Source organism: Haliaeetus albicilla, chromosome 19 (assembly GCF_947461875.1).
Source record: "Haliaeetus albicilla chromosome 19, bHalAlb1.1, whole genome shotgun sequence".
Classification (NCBI taxonomy): Eukaryota; Metazoa; Chordata; class Aves; order Accipitriformes; family Accipitridae; genus Haliaeetus; species Haliaeetus albicilla.
This window is the reverse complement of record NC_091501.1, coordinates 21500180-21525990: the sequence shown is the minus strand read 5'-3', so window position 1 is coordinate 21525990 and position 25811 is coordinate 21500180. Positions and strand designations below refer to the sequence as shown.

Genomic DNA, 25811 nt, shown 5'->3' with positions numbered 1-25811 from the left:
ATTCCCCTGCAGCCCGTGGTGAAGACCATGGTGAGGCAGGCTGTCCCCCTGCAGCCCAGGGAGGTCCACGGTGGAGCAGATATCCACCTGCAGCCCGCGGAGGACCCCACGCCGGAGCAGGTGGGTTCCCGAAGGAGGCTGTGAACCCATGGGAAGCCCGCACTGGAGCAGGCCCCTGGCAGGACCTGCGGATCTGTGGAGAGAGGAGCCCATGGAGCAGGTTTTCTGGCAGGACTTGTGACCCCGTGGGGGACCCACGCTGGAGCAGTGTGCTCCTGAAGGACTGCAGCTTGTGGAAGGGACCCACACTGGAGCAGTTCATGAAGAACTGCAGCCTGTGGGAAGGACCCACATTGGAGAAGTTTGTGAAGGACTGTCTCCTGTGGGAGGGACCCCACGCTGGAGCAGGGGAAGAGTGTGATGAGTCGTGTCCCTGAAGAGGATGAAGCGGCAGAAATAACATGTGATGAACTGACCAAAAACCCCATTCCCCGTTCCCCTACGCCGCTGGAGGGGTTAGGTAGAGAATCCAGGAGTGAAGGGAAGAAGGGAGGGGTGGAGGGAAGGTGTTTGGGGATTTGGTTTTATTTCTCATTACCCTACTCTGGTTGATTGGTAATAAATTGAGTTAATTTTCCCCAAGTTGAATCTGTTTTGCCTATGACGGTAATTGGTGAGTGATCTCTCCTGTCCTTATCTCAACCCACGAGCCCTTTGTTATACTTTCTCTCCCCCTGTCCAGCTGAGGGGAGGGGAGCGATAGAACCGCTTTGGTGGGCACCTGGCGTCCAGCCAGGGTCAACCCACCACATGTACACATCATGAGGTGGATGTTCAGAGCAGGCCACAGCTGCTGTGTGTGCTTCAGAGACCGTTCATATAAGCTTAGCGGCATACGCCCGCTAGTATGCAGTGGGTGCGCTGGACATGTGCAGTCAAACCTGCAGACCGTAACAGCAGTTATTTTGCATCAGGACCGCCCATCATCAGGCAGTCCTGTCAGAGTTCCTGCTCTGACTGCATTGGGCTATAAACTGCAATTCCAGACAAAGGATAAATTGATAAAAGTAAATTGGAATATAATATAAATATATTAGGATAAACAGGATAAACTGGAAATTAATAAAATTTCTCTTCCTTTGTTGGAACAAAATTTCGGGTGGAAAAAGTTTTCCCAGTGTGTGGAAATGCAACCTACTGTCCCACCCTTAATGTTCACTGTGTTTTTATGCCGTTCACACTCTTAGCCTGTCTTTGCTCTATTTGAACTGAAAGCTCCTTGCAGTAAGGATTTGTCCACTGCTTCCTCTCTTTGCAATATGAAACTGCAGAGGTGAAGAGGGAAACACGTTCTCGGTTGATTCAGTAACAACACACAATTAACTGTATTCCTTTGACTCCAGAAGTCCAGCCTCTTCACTAGTTTGGTTGAAGCTGGCCTATAAAACATGGCATGCAGCTGGTTCCTTCCAACAGAGAGAAGTAATGACATGGGTACACACTTTTTGTCCAGTGCAGTACTGGACGTTTATTTTCACTGCTGGATTTACAGAAATTCTAGTCTCATTTCACCACCTTCTCTCCCACTCATAGCACTGGCATGCAAAAGGAGAGGCTGCCACTGGGAGAAGTCTGTTTAGACGTTTCTGGCAGTGAACAGCAGGCTTCATTTTCCTGGTCCTGCTGGCACCAGAAAATGGAGATGCAGGGAATGGAAATAGAATCTGATGCTCAGGACCGGAGGAAAATGGCCAGCTCACCCTCAGAGATCTGAAGACCTAGCATCTGTTGTAACAAAACTTTTGTTTGCCCTTATAGGACAAATAAGGCAAAGACTAGGCCAGGGAATATGTCCCAGGTCTCATCTGGTCACAAACAGCAGTAATCCAAGACCTGTGGACTGAGAGTGCTTCTACTACTGAGGATAACTCACCCTTATGGGCAACAAACGTGTTGCTGCAAAACACCTTTGTGAGGGTGTGGAAAGGGCAAGTCTTTGGTCTTGTGTAGAGCTTTGGTTTGCAGGACAATGATCCACTTGTACCACTGATGAGATGGTTATGAGATGAAAATGTACATGGGATTTATCTAAGAGATTTCTCACAGATCCATGGAGCAGAAAATTCACAGCTGGAGGCCTGAAAGTGATCTTTCATCAGGACAACACAGCGTTGCACAGCGCTGTTAGAGAGGACCCTGCAAGAGACATGGAACAAAAGTGAGACTGAGAGAAAATGCTGAGATTATCTCCTGGAGGCAAGTAAGAAAAAACATCTGATTTTGAAGGGTGGAGCCCAGAGGAAGTGAAAGAACCCAACCTCCAGAGGGCAGCTGTTAGAAAACAAAACGTACACCAAAAAACCTATCTACCTGGAGATTACATATCTAAGTAATTCTGCCATTGTGGAACCCAAATCAGGATGAAACATAGACATGATGCCCTGCAGTGGCAGTGATATCCACCAGCATGAGAACAGCAGTGCTGAGAGTTTCATGGAAAGATGATCACCTCCAAGGAGTTTGTAAGAACAGAAAGCTGGATTTAAGAAGGGAACTAAGCCAAGTGTGTAGAGTACTGACCTACTGACAGTGAGATCTTGGGTGAGTTTCCTTGCTGGAGAAGTGTTAGAGACTAACTCATTGTGCTAACTGCCATAAAAAGGAAAGGGCCAGGCAAAGTCACTGGACCAAATCATAATGTTTTCCCTCATGCAGAACGCTGAGTTTCGTCCAAGTAAAGACTAAGCCAAAATTAAGGTTCTGACTTGGATTGACACCACTGAAGCAGCAAAGGGCTGGGTCCTCGCACCCAGCAACACCAGCACTTGGCAGAATGGGTGCAAGGTGGCTAAACCCAGTAAAGCCAAGATGGACCATACACTTTTCTGACTGACCAACTGTGTGGGCAGCACAGGTAAATAATCCTTAGTCTGAGCAGCTGGAGGGAAGTAGAGAGTGAGATACCAATATTAGCCCTGCTTTTCACAGGTACATACATGCCTTTACAAGGTGCAGGGCAGTAAAAAGTAGACCCTTTTGAGTTCAGTGCCGTACAGGTGACAGTAAGAAGAAAATCTGCCCAGGAAGAAAGCTCCTGAAATCTGGTGCAGGAACTCTGGGTAATTGTGGAACATCAGGCAATCTGAATTAGCACTGTTGTTTTTAAAACAGAATGAAACTCACTTGGTGACAGTGAACACAGAGTCATCCTCCCAAATCCATCCAGAGCCTGTTCTGTTACTCAGTCCAATCCAGAAACACCCTGTTTGAATATTCTTGAACAGGTCCTAGAAATGGTGACAAATTACAAAGTGATTAATCAAAGACGATCTAAAAATTGAGATAAGTAAAGGGAACAGAGAGCAACATACATCCCCTTGCCTGACTGTTCCTTAAGTGGCTGACAATACTGCTTCTCCACACCTTCTAATCAGGAAGATCAGCCCTGCAGATCATGCCTGGAATGACAACTATGTGTATACTCACAAAGAAGTAAGAGTGCTCTCAAAGGTTCTTGGGCAGATTTGTCAAAGGACATTTGTCAGGGCAATACATATGAACCAACTGTACCCCAGTCTCCTGGAGTTTCCTACACAGGGTTTTATGTAGGAACATATGCTATTAGTATTAATATTAATGCTCTACCATACAGATACCTAGCAAGCTAATACAAAGTATTAACAATTAAAGGTAAATCAGGTCAGGGCAAGAAGTGCAGGCACTGACAGATCTGTGTAAAGAGCCCAGGACCGAAGCTCATTAAATTTTATACAGACTTTCCTCCTACGTGTTTTCAATGTTCACTTCCTTTTGCCTAACCTTTAACTTCTGTTTACTGTTAAAAGGTGAAGCCTGCAACAGAAAATCAGCCCAGAAGTAAATCCCCGCCCTCCAAAAAAAAGAAAAAAATAATAAATAAAGGAAAAAAAGAGAAAGACAAGAGAGAAATGTTTGTCTTGTCCGCACTTGCAATGAAACCAAACAACAGCAACCTTTCAGTGGTATGGTTGGTCTCCATTCTTATCTCCTGCTGCCATAAACAAAGCTTCTGAGCAGACATCTTCACACAGAAGCATTAACAAATCTGACTTGGTAAAGACGTGGGAATAGGAGTAGCTTGAGGAATGCTTGAGTGCTGCTGGTGGTTTGGAGATGACTGTGCTTCCTGGGCAAAGGGAGGTTCAACAGTCACGGCCTTTGCAGCATAGGGCATGGATAGGTAGGAAAGTCTTTCTTACGTGGGGAAGTCTGAGCGGGGATAATGGGTAACACTCCAGTAGCAGAGATGGTAGTAAGAAAGCAGCCAGACCAGGTAGGCTTTCTTCATGCAGAGAAATGGGTAATCTGAGGAAGATGGGTATTTCCCAAGGAATCAGAATTTGCATAAGTGTGAGTGCCTGGTACATATTCCCAGTCGAGCAGAGACCTGGCTTTGTAAGCCCCCACAGAACATCATACAATGCAACTTCTGTCCAGGGACTGGAAGCTGTCCACGTTCATTGGACCTGAGCTAATAAGCCCTGGCTTGCACAAAACCAGATCAAGTACTTCTGCTCTACTTAGGCAGACATGCCTAAACCTCCCTAGTGATCAGCTCTACCCATTTCTTTATTGGTCATACATGCCCCTGCCCCCAGTGAACACTTGCTGGAAAATGAGCAGTGGAACAGATTGTTTCTGATTTCACCAGCACAACTCAGTTTTTCTGGCAGAGAGGAAGTGAGCATTGAAAACAGACTGAGAAAGAAATATCCATGCATGAACACAGGGAGTGGCAAGCATCACTGAGCAGGAGGAGCTGGAGCGGTTGCAGGGAGGAGAGGCATTGCTTTTGCAAAGGAAGCATTTCTGGAGAGCAGGAACATATTGGTTTGTAGGTAATGAGTACAGTGACTGCACAGCGCCACAGTCTTTTCCTGTAATCATTCATATCAGCCTTATTGGGAATAGGGCAGGTGGAGAGGGGCACTGGAGAAGGCTGTCTCCTAACATCCTTCACAGGATAATTCTGAGGAGCTGACAGTGACCCTGACCTCTCCCTTCTCCCCTTTGCTTCTTTGCCTGTTGGGAACTTCTAAGATGTGTACTGAAACTGGAAGTGCACTAAAACATTGCAGTCATAAATCCTTCCTCTCCTTTAAAGTCAAAATATTGCCAGAGTGACAGCACTGCTTGGATGTCAATCACAGAGGTATCTGCAAGGAAATTGAAGATCCTCGAAGAATAAGAAAACCGTTACCATTTCGCTGGTATCGCTGATCACCAGGAGATGAGCTCCCTGTGCCCGGCAGAATTTCTGGCTGGAAAACCAGTCTTTCTTCTCCTTGGAGAAGGAGTAGCAGCTCCCTCTGTAGGCCACCCACTGTTCAGGGCAGCGTGGGTGGCAGTCACCTGTAAAGGAATCAAAATACCAGTTTTTCTCTACCACTAACCAACAGAAAGACACTTGTCAGCAAGGACCTGCTGAAAAGCAACTCTTCTGGTTAGTTGCAATGCAGAAAACAGAGTCAGGATAAGCATCTAAAAATAACAATGCATGAACACTGAACTTCAGATCCTCTGTGCGATTTCCAAATCTTCGTACAAGAGTCACATGCACTCTGATGCTGGTGCAACCTCCCCCACCTCAGGTTTCCTCTGAACTACTCAGATACCTGAGAACCAAAATTGGCTATCTGAAAGCAGACAACACTCTGGGTGTGCAAAAAGTAAGGGAAAATATTACATCATTCTGTGGGTATGGTGTGATCGTGTCACACATCAGGTGAACAAATTTTAAGCAGCAAACAGTAGGCTCTCCCACATAGTCTAGTACTTCTGCATGCATGCAAAAGTGTTATAGACCCTGCATATTTGTTCTACAGTTTAACACTATAATTACAGTAGACAAGTCTACAAAAACCTTTCAATATGTTTCACTTTTCTTTGCCACAGGATCTGAAATGGGTTCCCTGGGGTCTGCACAAGGAATATATTCTTCAAAATATTCTGGATAGGCAGTGTGTACGCAAGGCTGGTAGACAGCTAGAATAGCTTCTGGTTTAACCCCATATAATGGAGTTCAGGATCTGAGCTCCTGTGCTTAGATGAGTCTCTGGTCCTTTGCTGTTGGTTGCTCATCCCCAGCACCCCTTTGTGCACTTACTCATCTTCCAAATCAAAGCACTCGCTAAGGAGATGCTCAGTATCCCAAAGCCTATAGCCAAGCCCGGCACAACTGCTGGCCACAGACAGGGAGCTGTAAGAGAAAAGAAACCATAGTGAACAGGAGCCACGTGAAAACTGATGGTGGTTTTACATAGTTTGCTTGTGTCCTGGGCATTTCCATAAGGAACTGAACTATTTAGAGCATCCCTGCCTGTCTACGCTCTGCACATCGCTGCCATCACTGCCCCTGCCCAACCTCCCAGGGCCTGCCCGTGCCCCTGCCCACCAGCCCAGGGCCCCATTTCAGCTGGGCTCGGGGCCATCAGTCCCTGCCTGAGCTTCCCAGGAGGTGCACCTGCCTCCAGGTCAGCCACAGCTCTGCCCCTGCCTGGCCACAGAGCCAGCTGGTCCAGCCTCTGTGGTGGCTGACCCCAGGAGAGGAAGCACCCACCCCAAGCCAGCCAGAGCTCCCCAGGCACCATGTGGCATCTTGCGCTGGCAGGAGCCTCCCAGCAAACCTGCTTCTGCCTCAACGTTGAAGCTCAGGGTGGCAACACAGAGCTGCATTGATACAGCCACCATGTTCCAGCTTCAATGTAAAGAGAAACCCAAGGCCTTTGCCTCAGCCCTCTCAGCAACAGCGACAGGCTTAACCTCAGCATCCTGTTCACAGGCTTAGACACACGGTTGTGTTACATCTTCCTGGGACACTCCCAAGTCAGTCCTACGTTGTCATCTGCCTCTCCCGTGGCAGGGTTGCAGGATGGGAGGGCCAGCTTTGAAGACCTTGGGATGCCCCTCCACACTTTCACCACCACCATCCGTGCTGTTCACTTGCTGCCAGTGGCAGAGGGTGAGTCCTTGGGGCAACCTCCACGCTAGCCCAGCACAGCTTCCTTTCAAAGGGTGGGGCAGGACTGCCATGTAGACATCTGCTCATGTACAGCACAAGGTGTTAACCTCCAGGCTACACCTTGCTTTCCCTTTGTTGTCTCCTGGAGCTGTGTTTGACCTGAAAGGCATTCACTTTCCATAAGCCGTTTGAAATCTCAGCACTAAAATCTCCTCTCTCCCAGGTTGAGGAGAGGATGACACTTACTGCCATGGATGAGCTCCAGTGGGGTTTGGTTTGCTCATTTTATTAATCTCAGTATGACAGCTGCACAGACAACAGGACTTTCTAAGAAGCTAGGGTTTGCTGATGTGCAGCTAGGGGTTACTGATGTTGAGGAACCCAGGATTTCCCTGTGTTTCTCCTTTAAGCTCATGTACCACATCCTGCTCTTGTGGTGCTCCAGAGTCTTCTACCCAAATCCAGCGCCAAAGTCCCCAGTGGAGCTCATGAAATCTGAGGTGCTTCTCTCTCAGTCATGTCACAAGACCCAAAGAAACATATTTCTAGTCCCAAGAAAGGATAGGAGTCTAAGGAATAAGATGGAGGAAGGGTAAGGCTAACTTTAACCAAAGACACTACCACAGCAAGCCCATTGGAAACTTGGTGGAAGAAGGGCTGTGAGCAGGACATCGTAGCAATAGGATACAGAATACACAGGGAAGATGGAGGGGGCTGTTCTCTGCTCAAGTAAAATTACAGTCAAATTAGGTTAAATAACTTAACTGCATCAAGAAGTAAGAGTAACAGCATCCCCACAGACCAGGCAAATACTACTAAATGCATAGGGTTGGAATCATATTACGGACCGCCAGACAAGGATGGTGACAGCACTCATGAACCGGCAAAAAACCCCAGAGCAACTGTGAGGGAAGCACGGAGATGACAGGTGTCAATCACATTAAATTACACAAATGCCATGTCAGGGCATGATGCTGAGACTGAATGCTTAGACACCATCAACAGGCACCTCGCAGAGCAGCGAGCCAGGAAACACAGAAAGCGAATCAGCTCGTGACTGCCCTGAGCCGTGCTCTGGCCACCCAGCTCACCATGGCTCCATCCAGCAGCTTCTCTGCCGCAGTGAACACAAACACACTGAGATTCAACAGAGCCAAAAACCACCACCACCAACAACAACAACAAAAGGCACTGTGGTATAATAATTTCAAAATGGGAAACTATGGGAAAATGAGGAAGTTTGTGAGAGAGAAATTAAAAGGGATGGCTAAAAGTATAAAAAATTTGCAAGCAGTAAGGGAGACTTTTTTTAGGATCTTTTGATGGACGCTGAAAACAAATGCTTGTCACGTATCAAGAATATTGTGGGAAGGACAAAGAAAGCCAGTGCTAAAACAGAAGGGGAAAGGAATTCACTTAAAAACAAGAATGCATCCTTCAAGCATTGGAAGCTTTGTCTAAATACAGAAAGTAGACCAGATCAATAAATTAATAAAAACTAATTTATCTTGATCTTGCAGCAGCTTGCAGGCTTACCAGTTTTAAGGCCAGTTTCTGGTTTATAGCTATATATTTAAACCTGCGGTTTTAGCTAAGAGACATTTCTAACGTAACAGGGGAGAGTATGAGAGAGCTTTGTTGTAAGCATCATTCTTCTGGTAGAAAGATCTTTTCTAAGGTAAAGGTTTTGTCCTGTCCCCTGAAGTGTGCAGGATCTTCTAGCTGCCCTACTTGTAGTTAAAAAATAGCAACACTTATTTATTTTTTTAAACATTATTAAAGAACAAAACCCCATATCTTTTCAGGTACAAAATACAGAAAGACTCTTCAGTTACAACCTCCTACTCAGCCTCACACAAGAGGACAATGGGAGAACTGAAGGGTTCAAACTGGGTAGCTGTTCTCCCTCTCTGCCTGCTCTCTATTCCTCTTGTAAAGTCACTTCTATCTCTGGTGATGTGGGTTTTGCCATCAGGTTAAACCTCAAGAGAATGGAGTCAACCCGAGATTATGGGGTAGGATAGAGCTTCTTCTCTGCAGATTACAACTGAAAACTAAGTAAAAGGGGATAAATATCTGTTGAAACATAATTCTTTTTCTGAGACCACGTTTCTGAGGATTTGCAATTCTCTTTTCCCTCCTCCCTTGCCTCTCAGAGAAGCTATCTCCTGCTTCCTCCAGGTCACTTTTCCTGATTTTAGGGAAAACTACTTCTAGGACAAGGCGACTGGATTACAGTCAGTGAAACGGTTAATTCTTAAATGTCAGCACCGGGCACCCGAGCTGGTGCCTCCTGGCAATGAATAGAGCAGTTCACCCTCTATTGTTTCAAACCAACTGCAGAAAAAAGGAACTGACTCGACTCAGCATCAAAACAAAATCCCAGGGCACCTCCACAACCAGAGCAGTGGGAGAGTTCACTTCAGTTCTAAAAAATTAAAAATTATGCCATTAGATAATTTTGAGAGGAAAAAAGAGACTGAAGTGGGACAGTCATATTGAAGTGTTTGAGGTGAATATAAGCCTTACTTGAACTGCAGCGATCAATCCAGGAAAATGGAATAAAAAAATTGATAAATCAGGATTTTTATGACTTGCAAAAGGGAGTCCCTACAGTTTCCCCTTTTTAAAGCACATTCAAAGGTTTGTGCTTGATCTTCAGCCCCTGCACTACATGTGAAGCTCTTGTGAAGAGGATGGAAGAAGTACCTGAGATGAGTTTGAAACAGAGGAGGTTAATCTGAATGGAGCATCCAGAAATATTTCCATGTATTTGTCTGAGGAACTGTGCAAGAGTCTCCCCAAGGGAAGGAAGAAGTGGACCAGTGGACATCTAACATCCTATCCAATGTTATAACTTTCTAGTATACAAAGCACGCCGTTAGGTTTCTCAGTGCTCTGGAGAGATGACTGTGATACGCTGCATTCATCTGCAACAACGTGAGCCAGTATTTTTAGGTTTGGGAGTCCAGATTCAGTTTAAAAACTGAAAGCTGTTAGCATTTTATAATTCAAGTCTTCTAGGACAATCTGAAGAATGTCATTGCACTGTCCCAAATAGCTCCCCTCAGCTCCTGCCTACGTCAGTATGGGAGCAGCATGACTACCTAGGACCAGGGAGGAGGATTTGAGGAACAAGGATCCTGTCCTTGGCTATGGCACAGACCTGGTTATCGCTGTTATTACAAGCATGCCACACAGGCTAACACTGTCTTAAGTGACTGCTGGACTGACATTTTGGTAGCATGGCATATCTAAGGCTCTTTGGAAGCCAAACAGAAGACAGCCAGGGCAACTTTTCATTTTCGAGGAGTCCATGAGAGCCCAAAACAGTTGGTTTGAGCAGAGGACTGATCTATACACCTGTGATATACCTGTGATGCTGCATCACAGGGATGACTTGGTAGCAAGGGTGTGCATTTGAAAAGAGAGATGAAATAACTGAGAGCACATCTCTCAAAAGTGATGGAAGCGGGGACAGAGCTGAAAATAAAGATCTTCTAAAGAAAGGTACTTAAACTGTGCTCCTTAGGGACTCCTTGCATGCAGAAGAGAGCTGGGAAATAATCAATATGCACAGAAAGTGTGTTCAAAGATCAGCTTCCTTATTTTAGGCCCTCTGACTTTAGCTCAAAAAGATGAGTGTACATAAAGGAATTTGGAGAGGAGGAATATTAAAAAGAAAACTGCAGACATCTCAAGAGGGCATCGGGTAATCTCCGCCTCCAACAGGGTGGGAGTGAACACAAATGGCAGGGAATGAAGGGATGTCCCTGTGTTTTCTGATGCAACAGAAAATACCATTTCTGACGAAAACTCATGTAAAAGTAAGACTGCTTTCCAAGCAGATGGAGTGTGATTACCAGACAGGAACTTCGGGGTTTCTGTGCTGGCTTTGTTTCCATAGCACAGCAAGTGACCAGGCAGCACTAACAATCACAGATATATGCAGTTATTCTGATCAGGGCATAGAAATCTCATAACCCACAGTGAGAGCCCCCTTTGCTGTTAACAGCTCTGAAAAAAGCTAAGGTCAACCATTAGTGTTGCAGCGAATGCAACACAACTCAACTAAAGCACGCGGGCTATTAGGGGAAAAGCAATCAGCTCATGGGAAGGAGATGCTTACAAAGAATGATCACCAATGCAAAATCTCACTCTTCTAAACTGGTGTTTCTCAACTAAGCAGCCAGAGAAATTGCTCAGCATGACATTTGCAAGGCCTGAACAAGGGGAATGGAGCAGAAATAAGGAAAGAGAAAATTTAAAGAAAGCACTAAAAAAATCTTCCTGATAGTAAAATGCCCTGCAGAACTGTCTCAAGGCAAAAGCTGAAAATTTGCTCACTGGGAGGTCTGTAAAACTAGAATAAAGAAAACACAGGAAAAAATGTATCACAAAAGAATCCTGCAGAGACCCACGGGAGAGAGACTGGATGATCTCATATGCCTCCTCTGTCTCTGATCTCTGATTAGCATACGTCTCTAATTTATCTGTACTCACATCTCGCCTGCCCTTCAAAGAACTATTGCTGACAATCTCTTATTGCTGACAAGCAGACAACTTTAAAACTGCAAACCTCTTTAGGAGAAAGAGGTGCCTGGGTTGAATATCCAGGAGTAGACCAAAAGGGGTCTGACAGAGAGAGGGAGGGGAACAATGCTGGGTCTCTGACCCACTGGCTTTTATCACATTAAAATACTCACAGTAATTTTAGAACTAAAGCAACAGCACCGTGAGCTGGCACTCAAAATCAGTGGCCAGCTCAGAGTGTTTTTGTTAGATCTTGCTTTCGCTCAAAATAAAATCTTTTGTTGACCTACCTCACCCAGCTTCCTTACCTCTTTTTTCCCGTGCAGCTTTGGCCCTCGGCGGAAGAGTCTGAGAGAATTTGACAGAAGTATAAATTATTTCCTCACTCGCTTCAGCTGCAGAAGTTTCTGATCTGCTTCCCTCCATGCCAAAGCAAAGAGTGCGTATGACAAGATGTTTCGATCAAGCTGTTGAGCGACAAGGCTCAACGCATGTGAAACAGGAAACCTGAGGCTACATTCAGAAAACAAGAAATGTGAAGTTGCAACCTCTATCTCCATCTGCTCAAAATAACCAAATTTACAACAGAATGGAGAGCAGTGGAAGTGCAACAACTTCCATTTCCTAACCTGATGAGGGATGTCTTAAGAACAGCCATTAGTGGAAGAGGTGATTAATCACAAAGTTCCTGGGTATTCTAATTGTTGCCAGTGCAAGAAGCTGTGATTACACGGATGGAGTAATTGTGAGAACAGGTGCCACTCTGCAGAGCTACCTCTCAGGACAGAAGCAGGTCGATAGCAAGACCACAAGGTAAAAAAGGTGAATAGCAAGAGTAGAAGGTGAAAAGTGGAATAAGCAATGGCTACGGCAAACTGGCAGCCAACTGCTGTCAAAAGGGAAGTAGAGGTGGACAGCATGGGTTTGAGAAGGAAGCCTTGTAAGCTTTGGACACTTCTACTGGGAACTCTGTCTATACCCAACACCCAGTGTGAATGGGCTTGAGACACTGGCAGGCACTGAGAGCTGGCATCCCTCAAGACCCTCTGAGTCAACATCTCAACAGCATCAGTCCAAGAGGGAGATGGACATACTGGACTGAGTCTAGCAAAGGGCCACAAAGATGATAACAGGACTGGAGCATCTCTCCTATGAGGAAAGGCTGTGAGAGCTGGGACTGTTTAGCCTGGAGAAGAGATGTCTTGGGGAGGATCTTACTAATGTATATAAATACCTGAAGGGAGGTTACAAAAAGAGCCAGGCTCTGCTCAGTGGTGCCCAGTGACAGGACCAGAGGCAATGGGCACAAACTGAAACACAGGAGGTTCCCTCTGAACATCAGGAAACACTTTTTTACCATGAGGGTGATGGAACACTGGCACAGGTTGCCCAGAGAGGTTGTGGTGTCTCCCTCCATGGAGAGTCATCTGGACATGGTCCTGGGCAACTGGCTGTAGGTGGCCTGGCTTGAGCAGGGGGTTGGACCAGATGACCTTGAGAGGTCCCTTCCAAACTCAACCATTCTCTGACTCTATGGTCAGCAATAACAGGAAAGGATAGTTTTCTTCTGAAGTAGTGAATATTGACCATTGGTGAGAATGGTTCAAGTTGTGGCAGGGGAAGTTTAAATTGGATATTAGGAAAAATTTCTTCACCGAAAGGGTTGTCAAGCGCTGGAACAGGCTGCCCAGGGAAGTGGTTGAGTCACCATCCCTGGAGATATTTAAAACATATGTAAACATGGCGCTTAGGAACATGGTTTAGTCGTGGATTTTGCAGTGTCAGGTTAATGGCTGGACTTGATGATCTTAAAGGTCTTTTCCAACCTAAATGATTCTGTGGTGGAGAGCACTGACGCTTCTAGCATCCTGAGAAACCTCTCAGCTGCATGGCTGGCTGATTTTGGTTTGATCCAGATTCTGATCCCTTCTATTTTATGCTGCGATTGGGGATGTTTGCCAGGCTCGGGGTGTACACCTTCATCACTGGTACAGTTCATTTACAAGGATTGTTTGGGCATTCTCAACAAAGGAGTTTGCCATGGTTTTCAGTTCTAGGACAGGGATGGTTGCTCCCTGTTCTGGTGACATGCTGTAAATTTCAAAAGTGATTGCCTGGGAGGATGCTTAGTTTGATACAGACTGTTGTGGCCAATTTGTTACAATGCACATATCTGGAAAGGCATGGATGGGATCTGCAAATTCCTCCATCACACACTTGCCTCTAAGGGTGGCACCCACAAGTTTCCTTCCAATCCTATGTAGGGCCTGTAGACAGCAAGACAGGGAGTCTGTACTTGAAAGGAAGGGGAAGGCAGAAGACAGCAGAGTGACACAAGAGGAGGAAAGTTTCTCCCAAATGCTTTGAATGGATATTAGAGAAGTCTGAAGAGATCTGTCAGGCCCAGAGAGGGAGAATTTGCTATAGGCATGATGAGAGCTTAGCTGGGAATATAATCTGTGTGGATGGAAAGAAACCAACAAGATTCAGACACAGTTTTAAGTGCCCAGACCAAGGGGAAAAGGCTGTGGCCAATGGCACTGCAGGCTGCCTGCAGGGCCAGTGTGATCACAAGGACGATGTTATTTGTGGACAAGTGGAGAACTGAAGGCTGGTGGGGAAGAATCAAGAGCTCTGTTTTGATGTCCTTTACCGTTTTCTCTTGAGTATCAGCAATAAGTTGAATTCTTAGTTTGGACAGGAAATAGAGAGGAAGTGATTGCACCATAGGAGGTATACAGGCAACACACAGTTAATAGCTCAGTGTGAATATAAATAAACCTGACTTCTGCAGCTGAGATGTCTGTGCCATACTCCCAGCGGAATCAGCAGGACACAAATCACAGCAGGACTAAATTGATCAGTTTTCCAGGAGCCAACAGTGTTCCTTCCCAGTTCCTCGCTACTGAAGCAGCATACTGCAGGGAAGCCTCCCAAACTGCTCTCAAAGAAGTGGCTTCTCCAGCATGTCGACAAGTTCCTTAAATCCAGCATTTCTTTCTTAACTAAAAGATGCAAAAGCCTCAGAGCTCTGGCAAAGAACATCCGTCCCTTCCAATAACAGAGCCCTAGAAAGTAGACTCTCTTACTGTTACAGTGGGGGCTTGACTTAAGAAGAGACGTGTCCTTTAAATAGGCCAGTCTCACATCATTTATAGCTTTATTAATCACACCCAAGATGCTCAAGTCCGCCAACCTTGCGCATGACCAGCCGGACCTGGAATTCCTCTGCAGTGGTGAAACTAGCAGAAGCCTGAGGAGATACCTTTATTCGCAAGTATAACAGAAGAGTTATGTCGGGTGGGGACAAAACCAGGAAGATCAAGGCCACACAGCAGCTTTATAAGCAATGGTCTCCCTTGCTGGTTTGACAAGAAGCCACTCTGGAGGTACGTGGCGGGGCGGGGGGATGGCAAGGCCCGAGAGCAGCGATGGCCTCCTGCTGCCTTCGACTGAGGGAGCGAGGGGGAAGGCGGGCAAGGGCTCGGTGGCGCTGGGAAGCCTTTCGCCGTTACCGACGCGGCCGCCTGTCTGCAGGTCCTCCGCACCTCTGTGCGGGCCAGAGGTTCGGCTCCAAGGTGGAAAAAGTGACAAAGCGCCGGCATGAGGTGATTTTCGGACGGGCCCTCGCCGAGCGCCGGCCCGCCTCACGGCTGCCGTGGGGGCGGGGCGAGGGGCGGGGCGAGGGGCAGTGCTTCTCTGTCATTGGGCGAGCGGCTCCCGCCTCGAGCCGCACTCTGCCGTGGCTGTCGGGTGGGCGGGGTTAGACCGGTAGGGGGCTGCCTTCGGCTGGCCTTCATCGTTCATTGGAGGAGAAGCGAGGGGAGGCGGGACTTTCACGCCTTTTTTGACCGCCCATTGGAGGGAGAAGAGGAGGGAGGCGGGCTCCGGAGCCGCCCCCCCTAAGGCTTTAGAAGCCGCCCCTTCCCACCGCCGCTCCTCATTCGTTGAGGAATCGCTAGCGGGCGCGGCCATCCCGGCGGCTCCCGGGTTCTCATTGGCGGAGAGCGCCAGTTCCGCCGCGCCCTTCCTGCTTCCGGTTCACGGGGCGGGCGAGAGGAGCCGGCCGGGACGGCGGAGGAGGCCGGTGCCGTCCGCGCCTGCGGCCCCCGGGCCGCCCCGTCACCGCCGGGCGCGCAGCATGGGACTCCCGTGAGCGCCGGATCCCTCTTCTCTAGGGGAGGCCGTGCGCGGCGAGGGAGGGAGGCCGGGCGGCGCGGCGCGGCGGGCGGGGCCGGTGCGGCAGCAGGTGGGTGCGGCGGCGGGTTGGGCTCCGGCCGGCGGAGCGGGCGGCAGGGAGGGAGGGATGGAGGGCGGGCACCGAGGCCGCCGGGGCCACCGCGGGGGGGGAAACAGTGCTCCCCGCCCCGGGCGGGCGGCTCGGTCCCGGCGTGGGGCCTCGGCTGAGGCAGCGGCAGCCCGGACCGGTAACCGGCCAAGGAGGGAGAAAACGGCGCTTTTTACCTCAGGCTGTGTGCGAGCGAAGCGTTTGCCGGTAAGCTGCCCGGAGAAGCCGTGGTTAGTGCGAAGGGCAGGCAGGGTTCTGCTTTTGGTCTTGTGAGAGACGAATCACGAGTTCTTGTGTCGCAGGCTTCCTCATTTCAGCCTGACCTCGTCGTACTCGCATCCGAGCGCCGCGGCGATCAGAGAGCTGCCTTGGCAGGCGTAAGCTGTGGCGATGGGCTCCGCAGGGGTTGGGGGTAATCGTTAGGTTCAGCAAAACAGGCTATCCCTCTAGCAGGCTGTCTGTCTAGCTGCAGCCAAGTGCTTATTTAATTGCGGTTTGCCTTCCGCCAGCATCTGGAGCTTTGCTGAAATCTGCGGTGGGAGAAGCAGATTTCTGTTGCGCCACTGTGGTTGGCTGGTGCAATCATTGAATGTTTCATACGTGATTTTAGGGTGACCCAGAAGCCAAATCTTCTGGATTTCATTATTATCTTCGTTACCACCTCTTCGGTTGGATCTTACATAGGACGTCTCAGTTTCCTCCTTCCCTTCTTCCCCATGTAAACAGAAGAAAACTGTTCTGTGAAGTTGCAGCTTAGCATTATTAAACACTTCCATATTCTCAGCTAAAGTAGTGCTAGAAAGATAACACAGTTATAATTATTAAGATTAAGGCACTTGAACAAACAGAGCCTGACTAATCACAGTGGCTTTTCCCTGCAAGCTCTTCACATGAGAGCTGCAAAGAGGATTGATTAGAGACCTGGTAAATCATTTTCTACTGACTGGCTTCTCAGTGCAATGCGATAACGAACAATGGCTTATGCCTGAAACTTACTCCAGCGGTCAGCCCGCTGGGCTCTGCTCTGGCTGAATCAATGCTAATTAATGTGCTCAGCAGCAAAACTTTTTGTGGTCCTGAGGCAAAATTTGGAAAAGAATCCCAAATCGGCCTGGTGAATTGTCTTTGGCTATGCAAGAGGTTCAGATTTAGTGTCTCTTGGGAACTGTGAGATGTTTCTAGATTTTGACTTGTCCTTTTTTGCAGTTGGGACTGAGGAGGTGGCCAGTCATTGACTCCGTGACCCTGAAGTTAGTTTGCAGGGGCCTGAAACAGTTAATCCTCTGTGTTCTCTGTGGTGTATGTCCAGGATGTCATCACTTTGCCATACCTCTGCTGTGCTGGTATTCTTTATGGCCCTTGCTGTGGGTGTAGGGGCTCAACAGTCGAATGAGAGGAGCTGTGATGTGATTGGTGATGAAAGCAGTGAGTCGCAAATGGAAAGAGCCCTGCTGAAGAAACTAGAGCCCCTGAGCCAAATGAGGTACGGTATAATACCCTGCAGGCCTCGGGGCTGCACAGCACTTAACCTTAGGCCAAGGGGAGGGGAAGATTTGGGGCCAGACTGCAGAATGGGCTTCCCCTTTAGTATGGGCTGTGACTGGCTTCCAGGTCTCGAGTGTCCGCTGCTCTGAGCCTTGTTCTTTGTAATCCTATGGGCTGTCTGTCCTGTCCTCTCCCTGCTGCAGGTTTAACGTGACTGTGGAGAAAGGCAAAACAGAAAACTACGTCTACCATTTCAGGGTGTGCAGGGAGGTCAACAGCACCTTGCACGATTTTGGTGGCCTGGTGCAAACAGATAGACAGAATGGAAAGACCACAGTGATAGGAAGAATCAATGAAACCCAGGTCTTCAATGGAAGTAAGGTTCCACTCAGTACTTTTCTTACTCAGTATCTGCCTTTTGCCTCCTGATCTGGATTTGCAGCCTATATTGTTTCTCTCTTGGCAGGTGACTGGATCATGCTGATTTATAAAGGAGGTGATTCATATGGTAGGCACTGCAGCGGTGAGAAGAGAAGAGCTGTGATAATGATTTCTTGCAAGCGGGGAGTTACAGCGGTGAGTGACACGTGAGGTGGGAGAGGAGCAGGAGGCTGCCAGACAAACAGTTGTTTGTAAGCGGAAGGGCTTTGAGGAGGCAGCAAGGTTTTCTTCTGTCCTCCAGTGTCTGTTGCCTAGCTGCACCAACAGTGATAAAACTGTCTTCTGGTGAAGTTCAGCATGCCTGGGCGTATTTTCACATGACTTAGTTTTTCCCAAATTGCAGAGTTCGTTCAGCATTATTTCAGAAGAGCGGGAAAAGGAGCAGGAGTGTTTCTACCTCTTTGAGATGGACAGCAGTGTGGCATGTCCAGCTGAGGATTCCCACCTCAGCGTCGGCTCCATTCTACTGATCACGTGAGTCATCAGAAGAGCTGTTCATGTCTGGGCCATAATCTCCAGTGCCATTTAGAAACATAGCAAATGCTGTACTAGACTAGATGATTGTATATATCTATCCACAGCCACTGTTAGATGTTACTATGCCTCTTGAGCTTTTTGGACAAAAGCTCTTGCTCGAGGCATGATGCTGCGGAACCGTTCTGTTCCCTGTAGACATCCACCTTCATAGTTTACAGACAAGTGCACTGAAACATGGAAGACATGACTTCCTAAAATTGTACAACAGCTCTTTGCCAGAGCTGGGAATTCAGACCAGGAGTCTTGACTAATTTTCTGTGTTTGTGCTTAGAGGCACTACTTCATGTAATGCTGCTGATCAATATTTTGGGGAGCTTTTCTGGTCTGGTCTCTGTTTCTAGCTCCGTTCTTGAGTGGTGCTCAGCTACTTGCTCCAATACCAATCTGAGGCAGGTAGCTGGCTCGGAAGAGGTTGTCTATAGGATTTCCTCAGCTTTGATTTTTAATTCTGCCCTCCAGGTTTGCTTCACTGATTGCAGTCTACATCATTGGTGGGTTCCTCTACCAGCGCCTTGTAGTGGGAGCAAAGGGCATGGAGCAGTTTCCCCACTTTGCCTTCTGGCAAGATCTGGGCAATTTAGTGGCGGTGAGTGAAAATCCCTGTATTATCCCAGCCTGGCCCATAAGTTAGGACAGGAGAAAATAGCACCTGCCTTGTCGTCATGGCCTATGTCTCTTGGGTAGACCTACCACCACAGTAGCATACCTTGAGGCAGAAGAAGAGGATATCTGTTTTATTTTTCTTGAGTACTCTAGTTTTGAATCCTTACTGAGACTGATTCCCTGCTGATACCCTGCAACTGCTACATAACAAACTAGAACACATGCTCGTTAGTGGTTAACACTTTCCAGGTAGGAACATTAAGCTAGGGACTGTGGAATGTTCATGTCTGACTGCTTGAAACCCTTCCTCGGTCACCGTAGGCAGTGCCATGTATCCTCCATGCTTGTCTCAGCCTGATGTTGCTGCATACTGTTAATCAGTACACCCAGAGCTTTCAAGACTGAGTAGGATGTTTGTATGTGTGCTTCTCTTGTCAAGACAAGTTTTGGGGACCTGCCCAAGATAGCACAGGGATAGCCATTAATCCCTTAGCAGAAGAGAAATCACAGAAGCTGCTTTGCTTTGGGTGCCGAGTCAACTGCATACAGTCTGATTCCGGTGCAATATCCTGTGCTTGTAGGATGGCTGTGACTTTGTCTGCCGATCTAAGCCTCGAAACGCACCAGCTGCGTACCGTGGTGTGGGTGATGACCAGCTCGGTGAGGAATCAGAAGAACGGGATGACCACTTGCTACCAATGTGATAGGCTTTCAACACTGAGTTCTTTTCTCCCCATCTCCCCAGTGCTTGTTTAGCCGGGTGCCTCCTAGCCAGTTCTCCTTCTCTCACTTCTGATTTTCTTTACACTATTTGCTTTCGCTGTCTCTGGTGTGTCAAGTCCCATGGACGCCTCTGGGTGCAAACAGCATTGGTCCCTGATGGCACGTCTTATGAATATAATGCTGGTTTAGGTTTTTAAAAAATGGGGCAGAGCTGGGGGATAAAAGTGCTGAGAGTTGAGTAGAAGACAGCAAGAAAGCAATATGAGTGTTCAGCACTGAGCAGGAATGGGAGATGAATCACTGAAAGGAAAAAAGGGCCACGGATGGATGCAGAAAGGAAAAGGAGGCCATGGGTTAAAACAGCTGAGACTGTAGGAGGGATCTTTTGTGTCTTTTTTTTTTTTTTTTCCTCCCCTAGGGTTTACAGGATCTGTAAGACACTGGAATTACTTTTCTTTGAATGCATTTTTGGCTTTTCTAGCTTCTGCACTGTTACGCGCTGTTTCTGCCAACATAACCTGCACGGAGCGCTCTATGCCAGGCTCTGTGGGGGTGGAAGAGGCATTAGCACCTCTGCAGCCTTTTCTTTTCCTACTGGCAATATGTTGAAGAGTACACACCAGTTTCCTTCAACAGATGTAAAGGGATGCATGCCATCCTCTCAGACTGGAGAGGGGCAATGCTAAGAAACTATAGGAGTTAAATATGGTCTCATGACTTTCCAGTTCAGTCAAAATATTGTCTCAGTCTTCTCAATCGTTGAGAAGCAAAAGGAACTGACGTGCTGCTAAGTAAAGGGAACATTTGCTGAAACTGCAACTGATACCAAGGCAAAATGAGATAGGTAGCTTCCACTTGAGTTCTGTTACAAGCTTCCCCAGGTGATTGCCCACACAGCTCAGTCACTGTCAGCATTGTGATTTCATGCTCTCCAAGAGTTCCTTGTTTGGCAGAGGGTTTTCCTGTGAAGCTACCAGAATTTATTTTTATAAAAAGGAACCATAGAAGCCAAGGGTAAGAATGAAAACACATTAAAAACTGCATAAGGGACTCTTGTACTTACAGGGTCAGCTTTCATAAATCACTGTCCCCTTAAGCATGGTGCAGACTGCTCTTAAGACACTTGCCCTGTGCAGATGGTATTTATCTACTGCTACTGGCTGGGAGTGAGGGAGACCTTCTCCTGGGGCCCTAGTGAAAAGCAGGTACAACTGAGTTGTAAGACTTAATGGGAACTTTCAGGAACTTGGCACCTTGATTCCTAACTGCTTTTTATGTGAGGGGCTACACTGCAAGCAATCCCATTCTGCCCTACTGTAGACTGGCAGAGAACCGTCCTCAGTCTTGAGGGCAGAGACTCTGAATAAGCAAGCCACTACTGTTAACAGCAGGGTACGGACAAGGTTTGTGTATTTTTAATACTGCCAAAGCAGTCTGAACAGTGACACTGAGGGAAAAGGGGTGACCCTGCTTTCTTGCTGGGTTTTGAGTGGGCAAACAATTCCTGCTTTCTTTGACTTTTGTTACGGTCTCAATCTTTCTCATAACATGGGAAAAATAGGAAGTCACTAAGTCCGTTGTTACTGTTTTTCATGGTGGTGTTTAAGGTAATTTTTTTTGTACAAAACACAACTTTCAAAAATAAAATGACAAAAAAAACCTGGTGAAGCATTGTGCTGATTTAACAGGAGCTTTCTTTGGTGCCAGAGCACCTTACTTAGGTGAAGGGTCCTTAGTGTGCAGTGGCTTGTGCCTGAACTATGCTTGCCAGGACTGGATCTCTTCTTGTTAGTATGTGGTTTTTGCTGTCACCTTGTATCACTCCAGTTCCCTTAGAGCCTCAGGAGGGATATACACATCTTTCAAAACTGAAACTTTAAAAGCTCAGGTAGTTATAAATGGGGAAAGATTCCTATGCTCTGTATTTTTCTGCAACAATAAAAATCAAAAGTAACTTTTTGATGAAGGTTGTACTTTTCAAACACTAGCTTAATGTTCAGGTTGGGGAGGAGGGTTAAAAAGCAGCCAGACCTGCAAAGCCTGAACAAGCATTTTTTTTTTATTAAGAACATTGAACATGAAATGAAGAAGTGAAGCCTTCCCCTTTGACTGAAATAAAATCTGGTCCTCAGAAGTAGCTAGTATAATGTAGGCAGGCTAGCTGCCCGCCTACACTGCCAAGCATCAAACTAAACAGGAGTTTTATCACACCCAGCCCTGCTAAGGATAAAATGGTTTATGGGCCTTCCTCTGCTGATTGCCATTAGAGATTCTAACATCTCCCTTCTCTGCCCCAAATTACATCAGACCAAATAGTGTTATCAGGGTGCAAGCACGGGCAGCTTCCTTTGGGCCTGTTTTCATTCAAGAAGCCTCAGAAGTCTTCTCTCACAGGAACAAGGATGCCATTAAAGTGAGATTCAACAGTACAGTTAAGACTAGGAAGCTGCTACCATGTTTTATCCATCTTCTAAGCACTTTCCCTCCTCTCTTTTTCTAACACAGGTCAATAAAAAGCCCATTCCAAGATCTCTAATGTTTTCCTACCTATGCCATTTAGGCCTCCTCCCGTGCCACTACAGCTTTCCTGCAACAGTAGCTGCTTTCCACCCAGATCGATCTTAATGTTTCACTCAAATATTCACATGAAACTTCTGAAAACAGAAAAGCTGAGACACATGGTTTATAAAAATCATTTTGCATTCAGGTATTTGGCTCTAGGGGGCACTTACCTCTTCATGCTTTGTGTAATTTCTTCAGGTTTTTTTGCCTGTTTGTTTGAAGCAGAGGTGCTTCTGGAAGAGCAGAATTCTGCCCAGGTTTTCACCTTTGGCAATCTGGTTACAAAACTTCAGAATACCACATTTGATGCTTACAAAAAAACCCAGACCTGGAGAGGCTGAAAGGGAGAGACTCGGCCTATAACAGAATGCTACCCCTTAGAAAGGAGAAGTAGCATTCAAAGATTAGTATTCGGTTGTTGGAGGGTGTGTTTTGGTTGTTTGGTTTTTTTTAACTGAGGAAAAGAAATATTTGTTTTACACCAAAAAAAAAAAAAAAAAAAAAAAAGAGCCTGAGGCAGGCGATAACAATTCTGCCAGCTTAAACTTTGTCCCATAAGCTCTCCTGAGGATAATGACGACAGACACAAAAATAATACAAACTGATAAGAGAACACAAAAAACCCCAAACCAAAACCTCAGCCCATTTTATGAAGAGCCTTGGCGCTTCTGGAGACTGCTTTGGATCTGTAAATTATGCCCTAGCACAATAGGGAGACAAACCTAGTGCTGCAGGGTTCCCTAATGCAAGACAATCCCCCATCCCATTGATTTTCCCATCACTTTGTCATAAGTACTCAGGATAAATCCTCCTCTGACTGGTTCAGAGAGGAGCATCTGGAGTGAATAGCTGCCACAACACTTTGTCTTCACTCCGCATCTCTACAGGAGATAGTAAAGCTAAGGCAGCTCCTTTTGCCATGAGCCTTCAAGTTTGGTATGCATGCTGGAATGGCTATTAAACCCTGTTCGTGAGCAGCCTAGGTATTTTTTTAAGAGTGGAACAGCAGCAGCCCCTTTTGCTCAAATTCCTGGTTTGTCCACCTCTGTCACTTGGAATTTACTAGTTCCCCTTCCTAAATGCCCCAAGCACAGCTGCTCCCAAAGTCCATGTGGGGCCGGCTCTTCCTATGCCTCAATTTCTGGCACAGTGAGATTCAAAACTAATATCTAGCAGACCTGCTGTAGCAAAAAGGGGCGAAGGCAGTTCCCTTTCAGAAGTCTGCTAAGACAGAAAGAGGTCCCCTTCACATCTTTATGGGGTATACGGGAGAGGCATATTCAAAATCAGGAAGAAGGAAAGATGTTTCAAGGCCCCAGGTGGGAGTTTTCCTCCCCCTTGTAGCACCATTAAGAGACCAAGACATGGGCTTGTGCACGGCAGTTTCAATCAGTTAAATTCCTTCTCATTCTTCTTGAATGCAAGACCACAGGGGACTGTCCCCTTCTTCCCTGCCCCAGCAGGATGCTCCAAAGCTGGCAGCTGCCCTGGGGTCAGAGCAAAAGTGAGACCTCTGGCTTCAGAGCTGTTAGGTCTCCTTGAGGACATTGATCTTGGCACAGATCTTGAGAGCTGGTCCCAGCTTGATGTTCATGGCACTCATGAGGTGTTCCTCCTTCAGAAGCAACAGGGCCTGGCCATCAATTTCCTGTGACCGAAACTCCTCAGCAATTTCCTGGCACCCTGTGAAACCAAAAAACAGCACTGAGAAACAGACATGCCGTGGGCACTCCCCTCGTTCCCACTCTGGGCCTCTGGCAGGTACAGAAAGCAAACTAGAAATCTAACCACCTCCCACCTCCCCACTCTACTCCACAGTCTGCCCAAGGACACAAGCTACTTGAGAAGTACAAGTCACCCATCTGTATGACCTGCTCCAATTCAGAAACACGTACAGAAGTACAATAAAAGCACTAGGCTTCACAGACACCACTTTCTTGCGAGAAAGAGAGCCAGCAAATTTCCCCATGCTACTGGATCACAGGAGTGCAGGAGAGGACCTTCACCTTGCAGTGATGCAATGAACTCATACACTTCCTCCACACTCCAACGACTGGGATTGCTGGACAGGAAGACGGGGTTGATGCCGTGTAGATCTGGGGTAGGTGGGGCCATGCTAGAGTTTGCCAGGTCCCTCTCTCCATGACTGGCCCTTACTGACAGGGGTCCTGGAGATGTAGGGGACAAAGCTTCATCATAGCTGGAGTTATCAGAGCCTCGACTTGAGTCTTCCTGGCCCTACAAGCCCATAGGAAAGAAAGAAAACAAAAGGTGTTTTGTAAGAAATTCACAATTACTAGGTGCAAAACAAGCAGAAGTTGACTCAACAGTCTGGGACAAGTCCCAGACCGTTGGTCCAGGGGCAGCTGACATAAGAGCTCCCTGATGCCAGAAAGGGGAGACTACTCTCGCCTCCCTTCCTCGTCCTTCTCCCCATCCTCCCCCAGTCCATTCCTCTTCCTCACATCAGTGCTGAAGCTCATCCGATTCTTCTATAATCCAATTCAAATCATTCATGTGGAAGAATGCTAATCAAATGGGAAAAGTGGATTGTTTTCTACCAAGGCTGTCAGCTGATCTCACTCACTGAGACCTCCAAGACACAGGCAGGAGCAAACAGAGAGTGAACAGAACAAATACAAATGTGACTACACTTTCTGCAGTCGATGAGGGATTAGAACAGCTCACCATGCCTTGTGTAACAACTGTGTCAGTGTGCACTTGGCACATCCTGCACAACTACATCCACTGTGAGAAAGTGGTACATCCAGCAGTGACAATCGTTACACTGAGAACTGCCTTGACAGAGGCAGACAGGACTATGTCCTTACCCTGTGGCGTTTGCCCTGGATCTTTGTTCGAGCAATTTCAGAGCTGCTGCGCCGTGGTCCCCGTCGGCGCACACGAGCATAGTTAGCTTCCTGGAATTCCTTCATCTTCTTCCTCTGCAGCCGAAACTGATGGCTGCAGCTGACATTGTACCTCAAGTAAGTAGAAGCAGAGCAGCAGTTAGGAAACAGCAACTATCTAAACCTACTGCTTCTCCTTGCTCTAGATGGGGATAAAACTCCTCTTTACCATCAAGTTCTGTTCCTCCTCCTTCTAAGACTTCCCCTTGGAAGGAACCAGTCCAGACTTCTGACACAAGCAATATTTGGACACCAGAGTCTTGATCTAACATCTGAAGGGTCAATTAAGTCATTCCCCTAAGGGAAAAAAGACCCATAACAAGCACTCTGCTATCAATAGGAAGCAGAAATGACTAGTCTAACTTCTTGCCAGGTTTCTTCCCCAATGCTCCCTTGTGTCTTTGCCTAGTACCAATGCAGCAGAGAGCTACTAGTATGCATTCATTTAGTCAGTCAAATGTACATTTGACTGAAGAGAGGTTCTTTGGAGCCCCAGAACTTCCCTCTTCCCACTTCATTTTCTGAGCAAGTCAGAAATCCTGTTTGCACTCAACACAACATTCACCTCTCCACACCTAGAAGCATTCATAAATCATTTAGAGTCCTAAAGGATCTCTGTGGCCAGTGCATCCCATGGAGGGACATTCAGATGTACTGAAGTGTTGTACACTACCTGGAGAAGGGGCACATGCTCAGTTTGAGAGAATGTACAGTCAGAGGAAAGGAAGAT

General features: G+C 47.1%; 3 protein-coding genes across 6 annotated transcripts in view; 1 reads left to right on the top strand and 2 right to left on the bottom strand.

Moving 5' to 3' along the window:
• Window positions 1-1495: 1495 nt before the first annotated feature.
• Window positions 1496-13175, bottom strand: LOC104319151 (killer cell lectin-like receptor subfamily G member 1). Its single transcript, XM_009920763.2, has 5 exons — window positions 11842-13175; window positions 6146-6238; window positions 5240-5391; window positions 3184-3287; window positions 1496-2196 (listed from the first exon to the last, which is right to left on the bottom strand). The coding sequence occupies exons 1-5, from the start codon at window positions 11957-11959 to the stop codon at window positions 2085-2087; spliced, it is 579 nt and encodes a 192-aa protein (XP_009919065.1). The 5' UTR covers window positions 11960-13175; the 3' UTR covers window positions 1496-2084.
• A 2398-nt stretch (window positions 13176-15573) lies between these two features.
• M6PR (mannose-6-phosphate receptor, cation dependent) lies at window positions 15574-21564 on the top strand. Of its 4 annotated transcripts, XM_069806742.1 has the most exons (8): window positions 15745-15782; window positions 16124-16198; window positions 17131-17304; window positions 17510-17682; window positions 17773-17882; window positions 18091-18221; window positions 18744-18870; window positions 19469-21564. In XM_069806742.1, the coding sequence occupies exons 3-8, from the start codon at window positions 17132-17134 to the stop codon at window positions 19589-19591; spliced, it is 837 nt and encodes a 278-aa protein (XP_069662843.1). In that variant the 5' UTR covers window positions 15745-15782; window positions 16124-16198; window position 17131; the 3' UTR covers window positions 19592-21564. The 4 variants fall into 4 exon arrangements, with proteins under 4 accessions (XP_069662840.1, XP_069662841.1, XP_069662843.1 ...); XM_069806739.1 differs by lacking the exons at window positions 15745-15782; window positions 16124-16198 and adding an exon at window positions 15574-15685; XM_069806740.1 differs by lacking the exon at window positions 16124-16198 and having other exon boundaries at window positions 15639-15782.
• An 84-nt stretch (window positions 21565-21648) lies between these two features.
• PHC1 (polyhomeotic homolog 1) overlaps window positions 21649-25811 on the bottom strand; it is an 18172-nt gene continuing 14009 nt past the window's right edge. The window contains exons 11-14 of the mRNA XM_069807052.1: window positions 25750-25754; window positions 25004-25154; window positions 24179-24410; window positions 21649-23855 (exon numbers count right to left, since the gene is read on the bottom strand). Of these exons, the coding sequence (XP_069663153.1) occupies window positions 23701-23855; window positions 24179-24410; window positions 25004-25154; window positions 25750-25754 (543 nt within the window). The 3' untranslated portion in view covers window positions 21649-23700. The remainder of the gene's footprint in view (window positions 23856-24178; window positions 24411-25003; window positions 25155-25749; window positions 25755-25811) is intronic.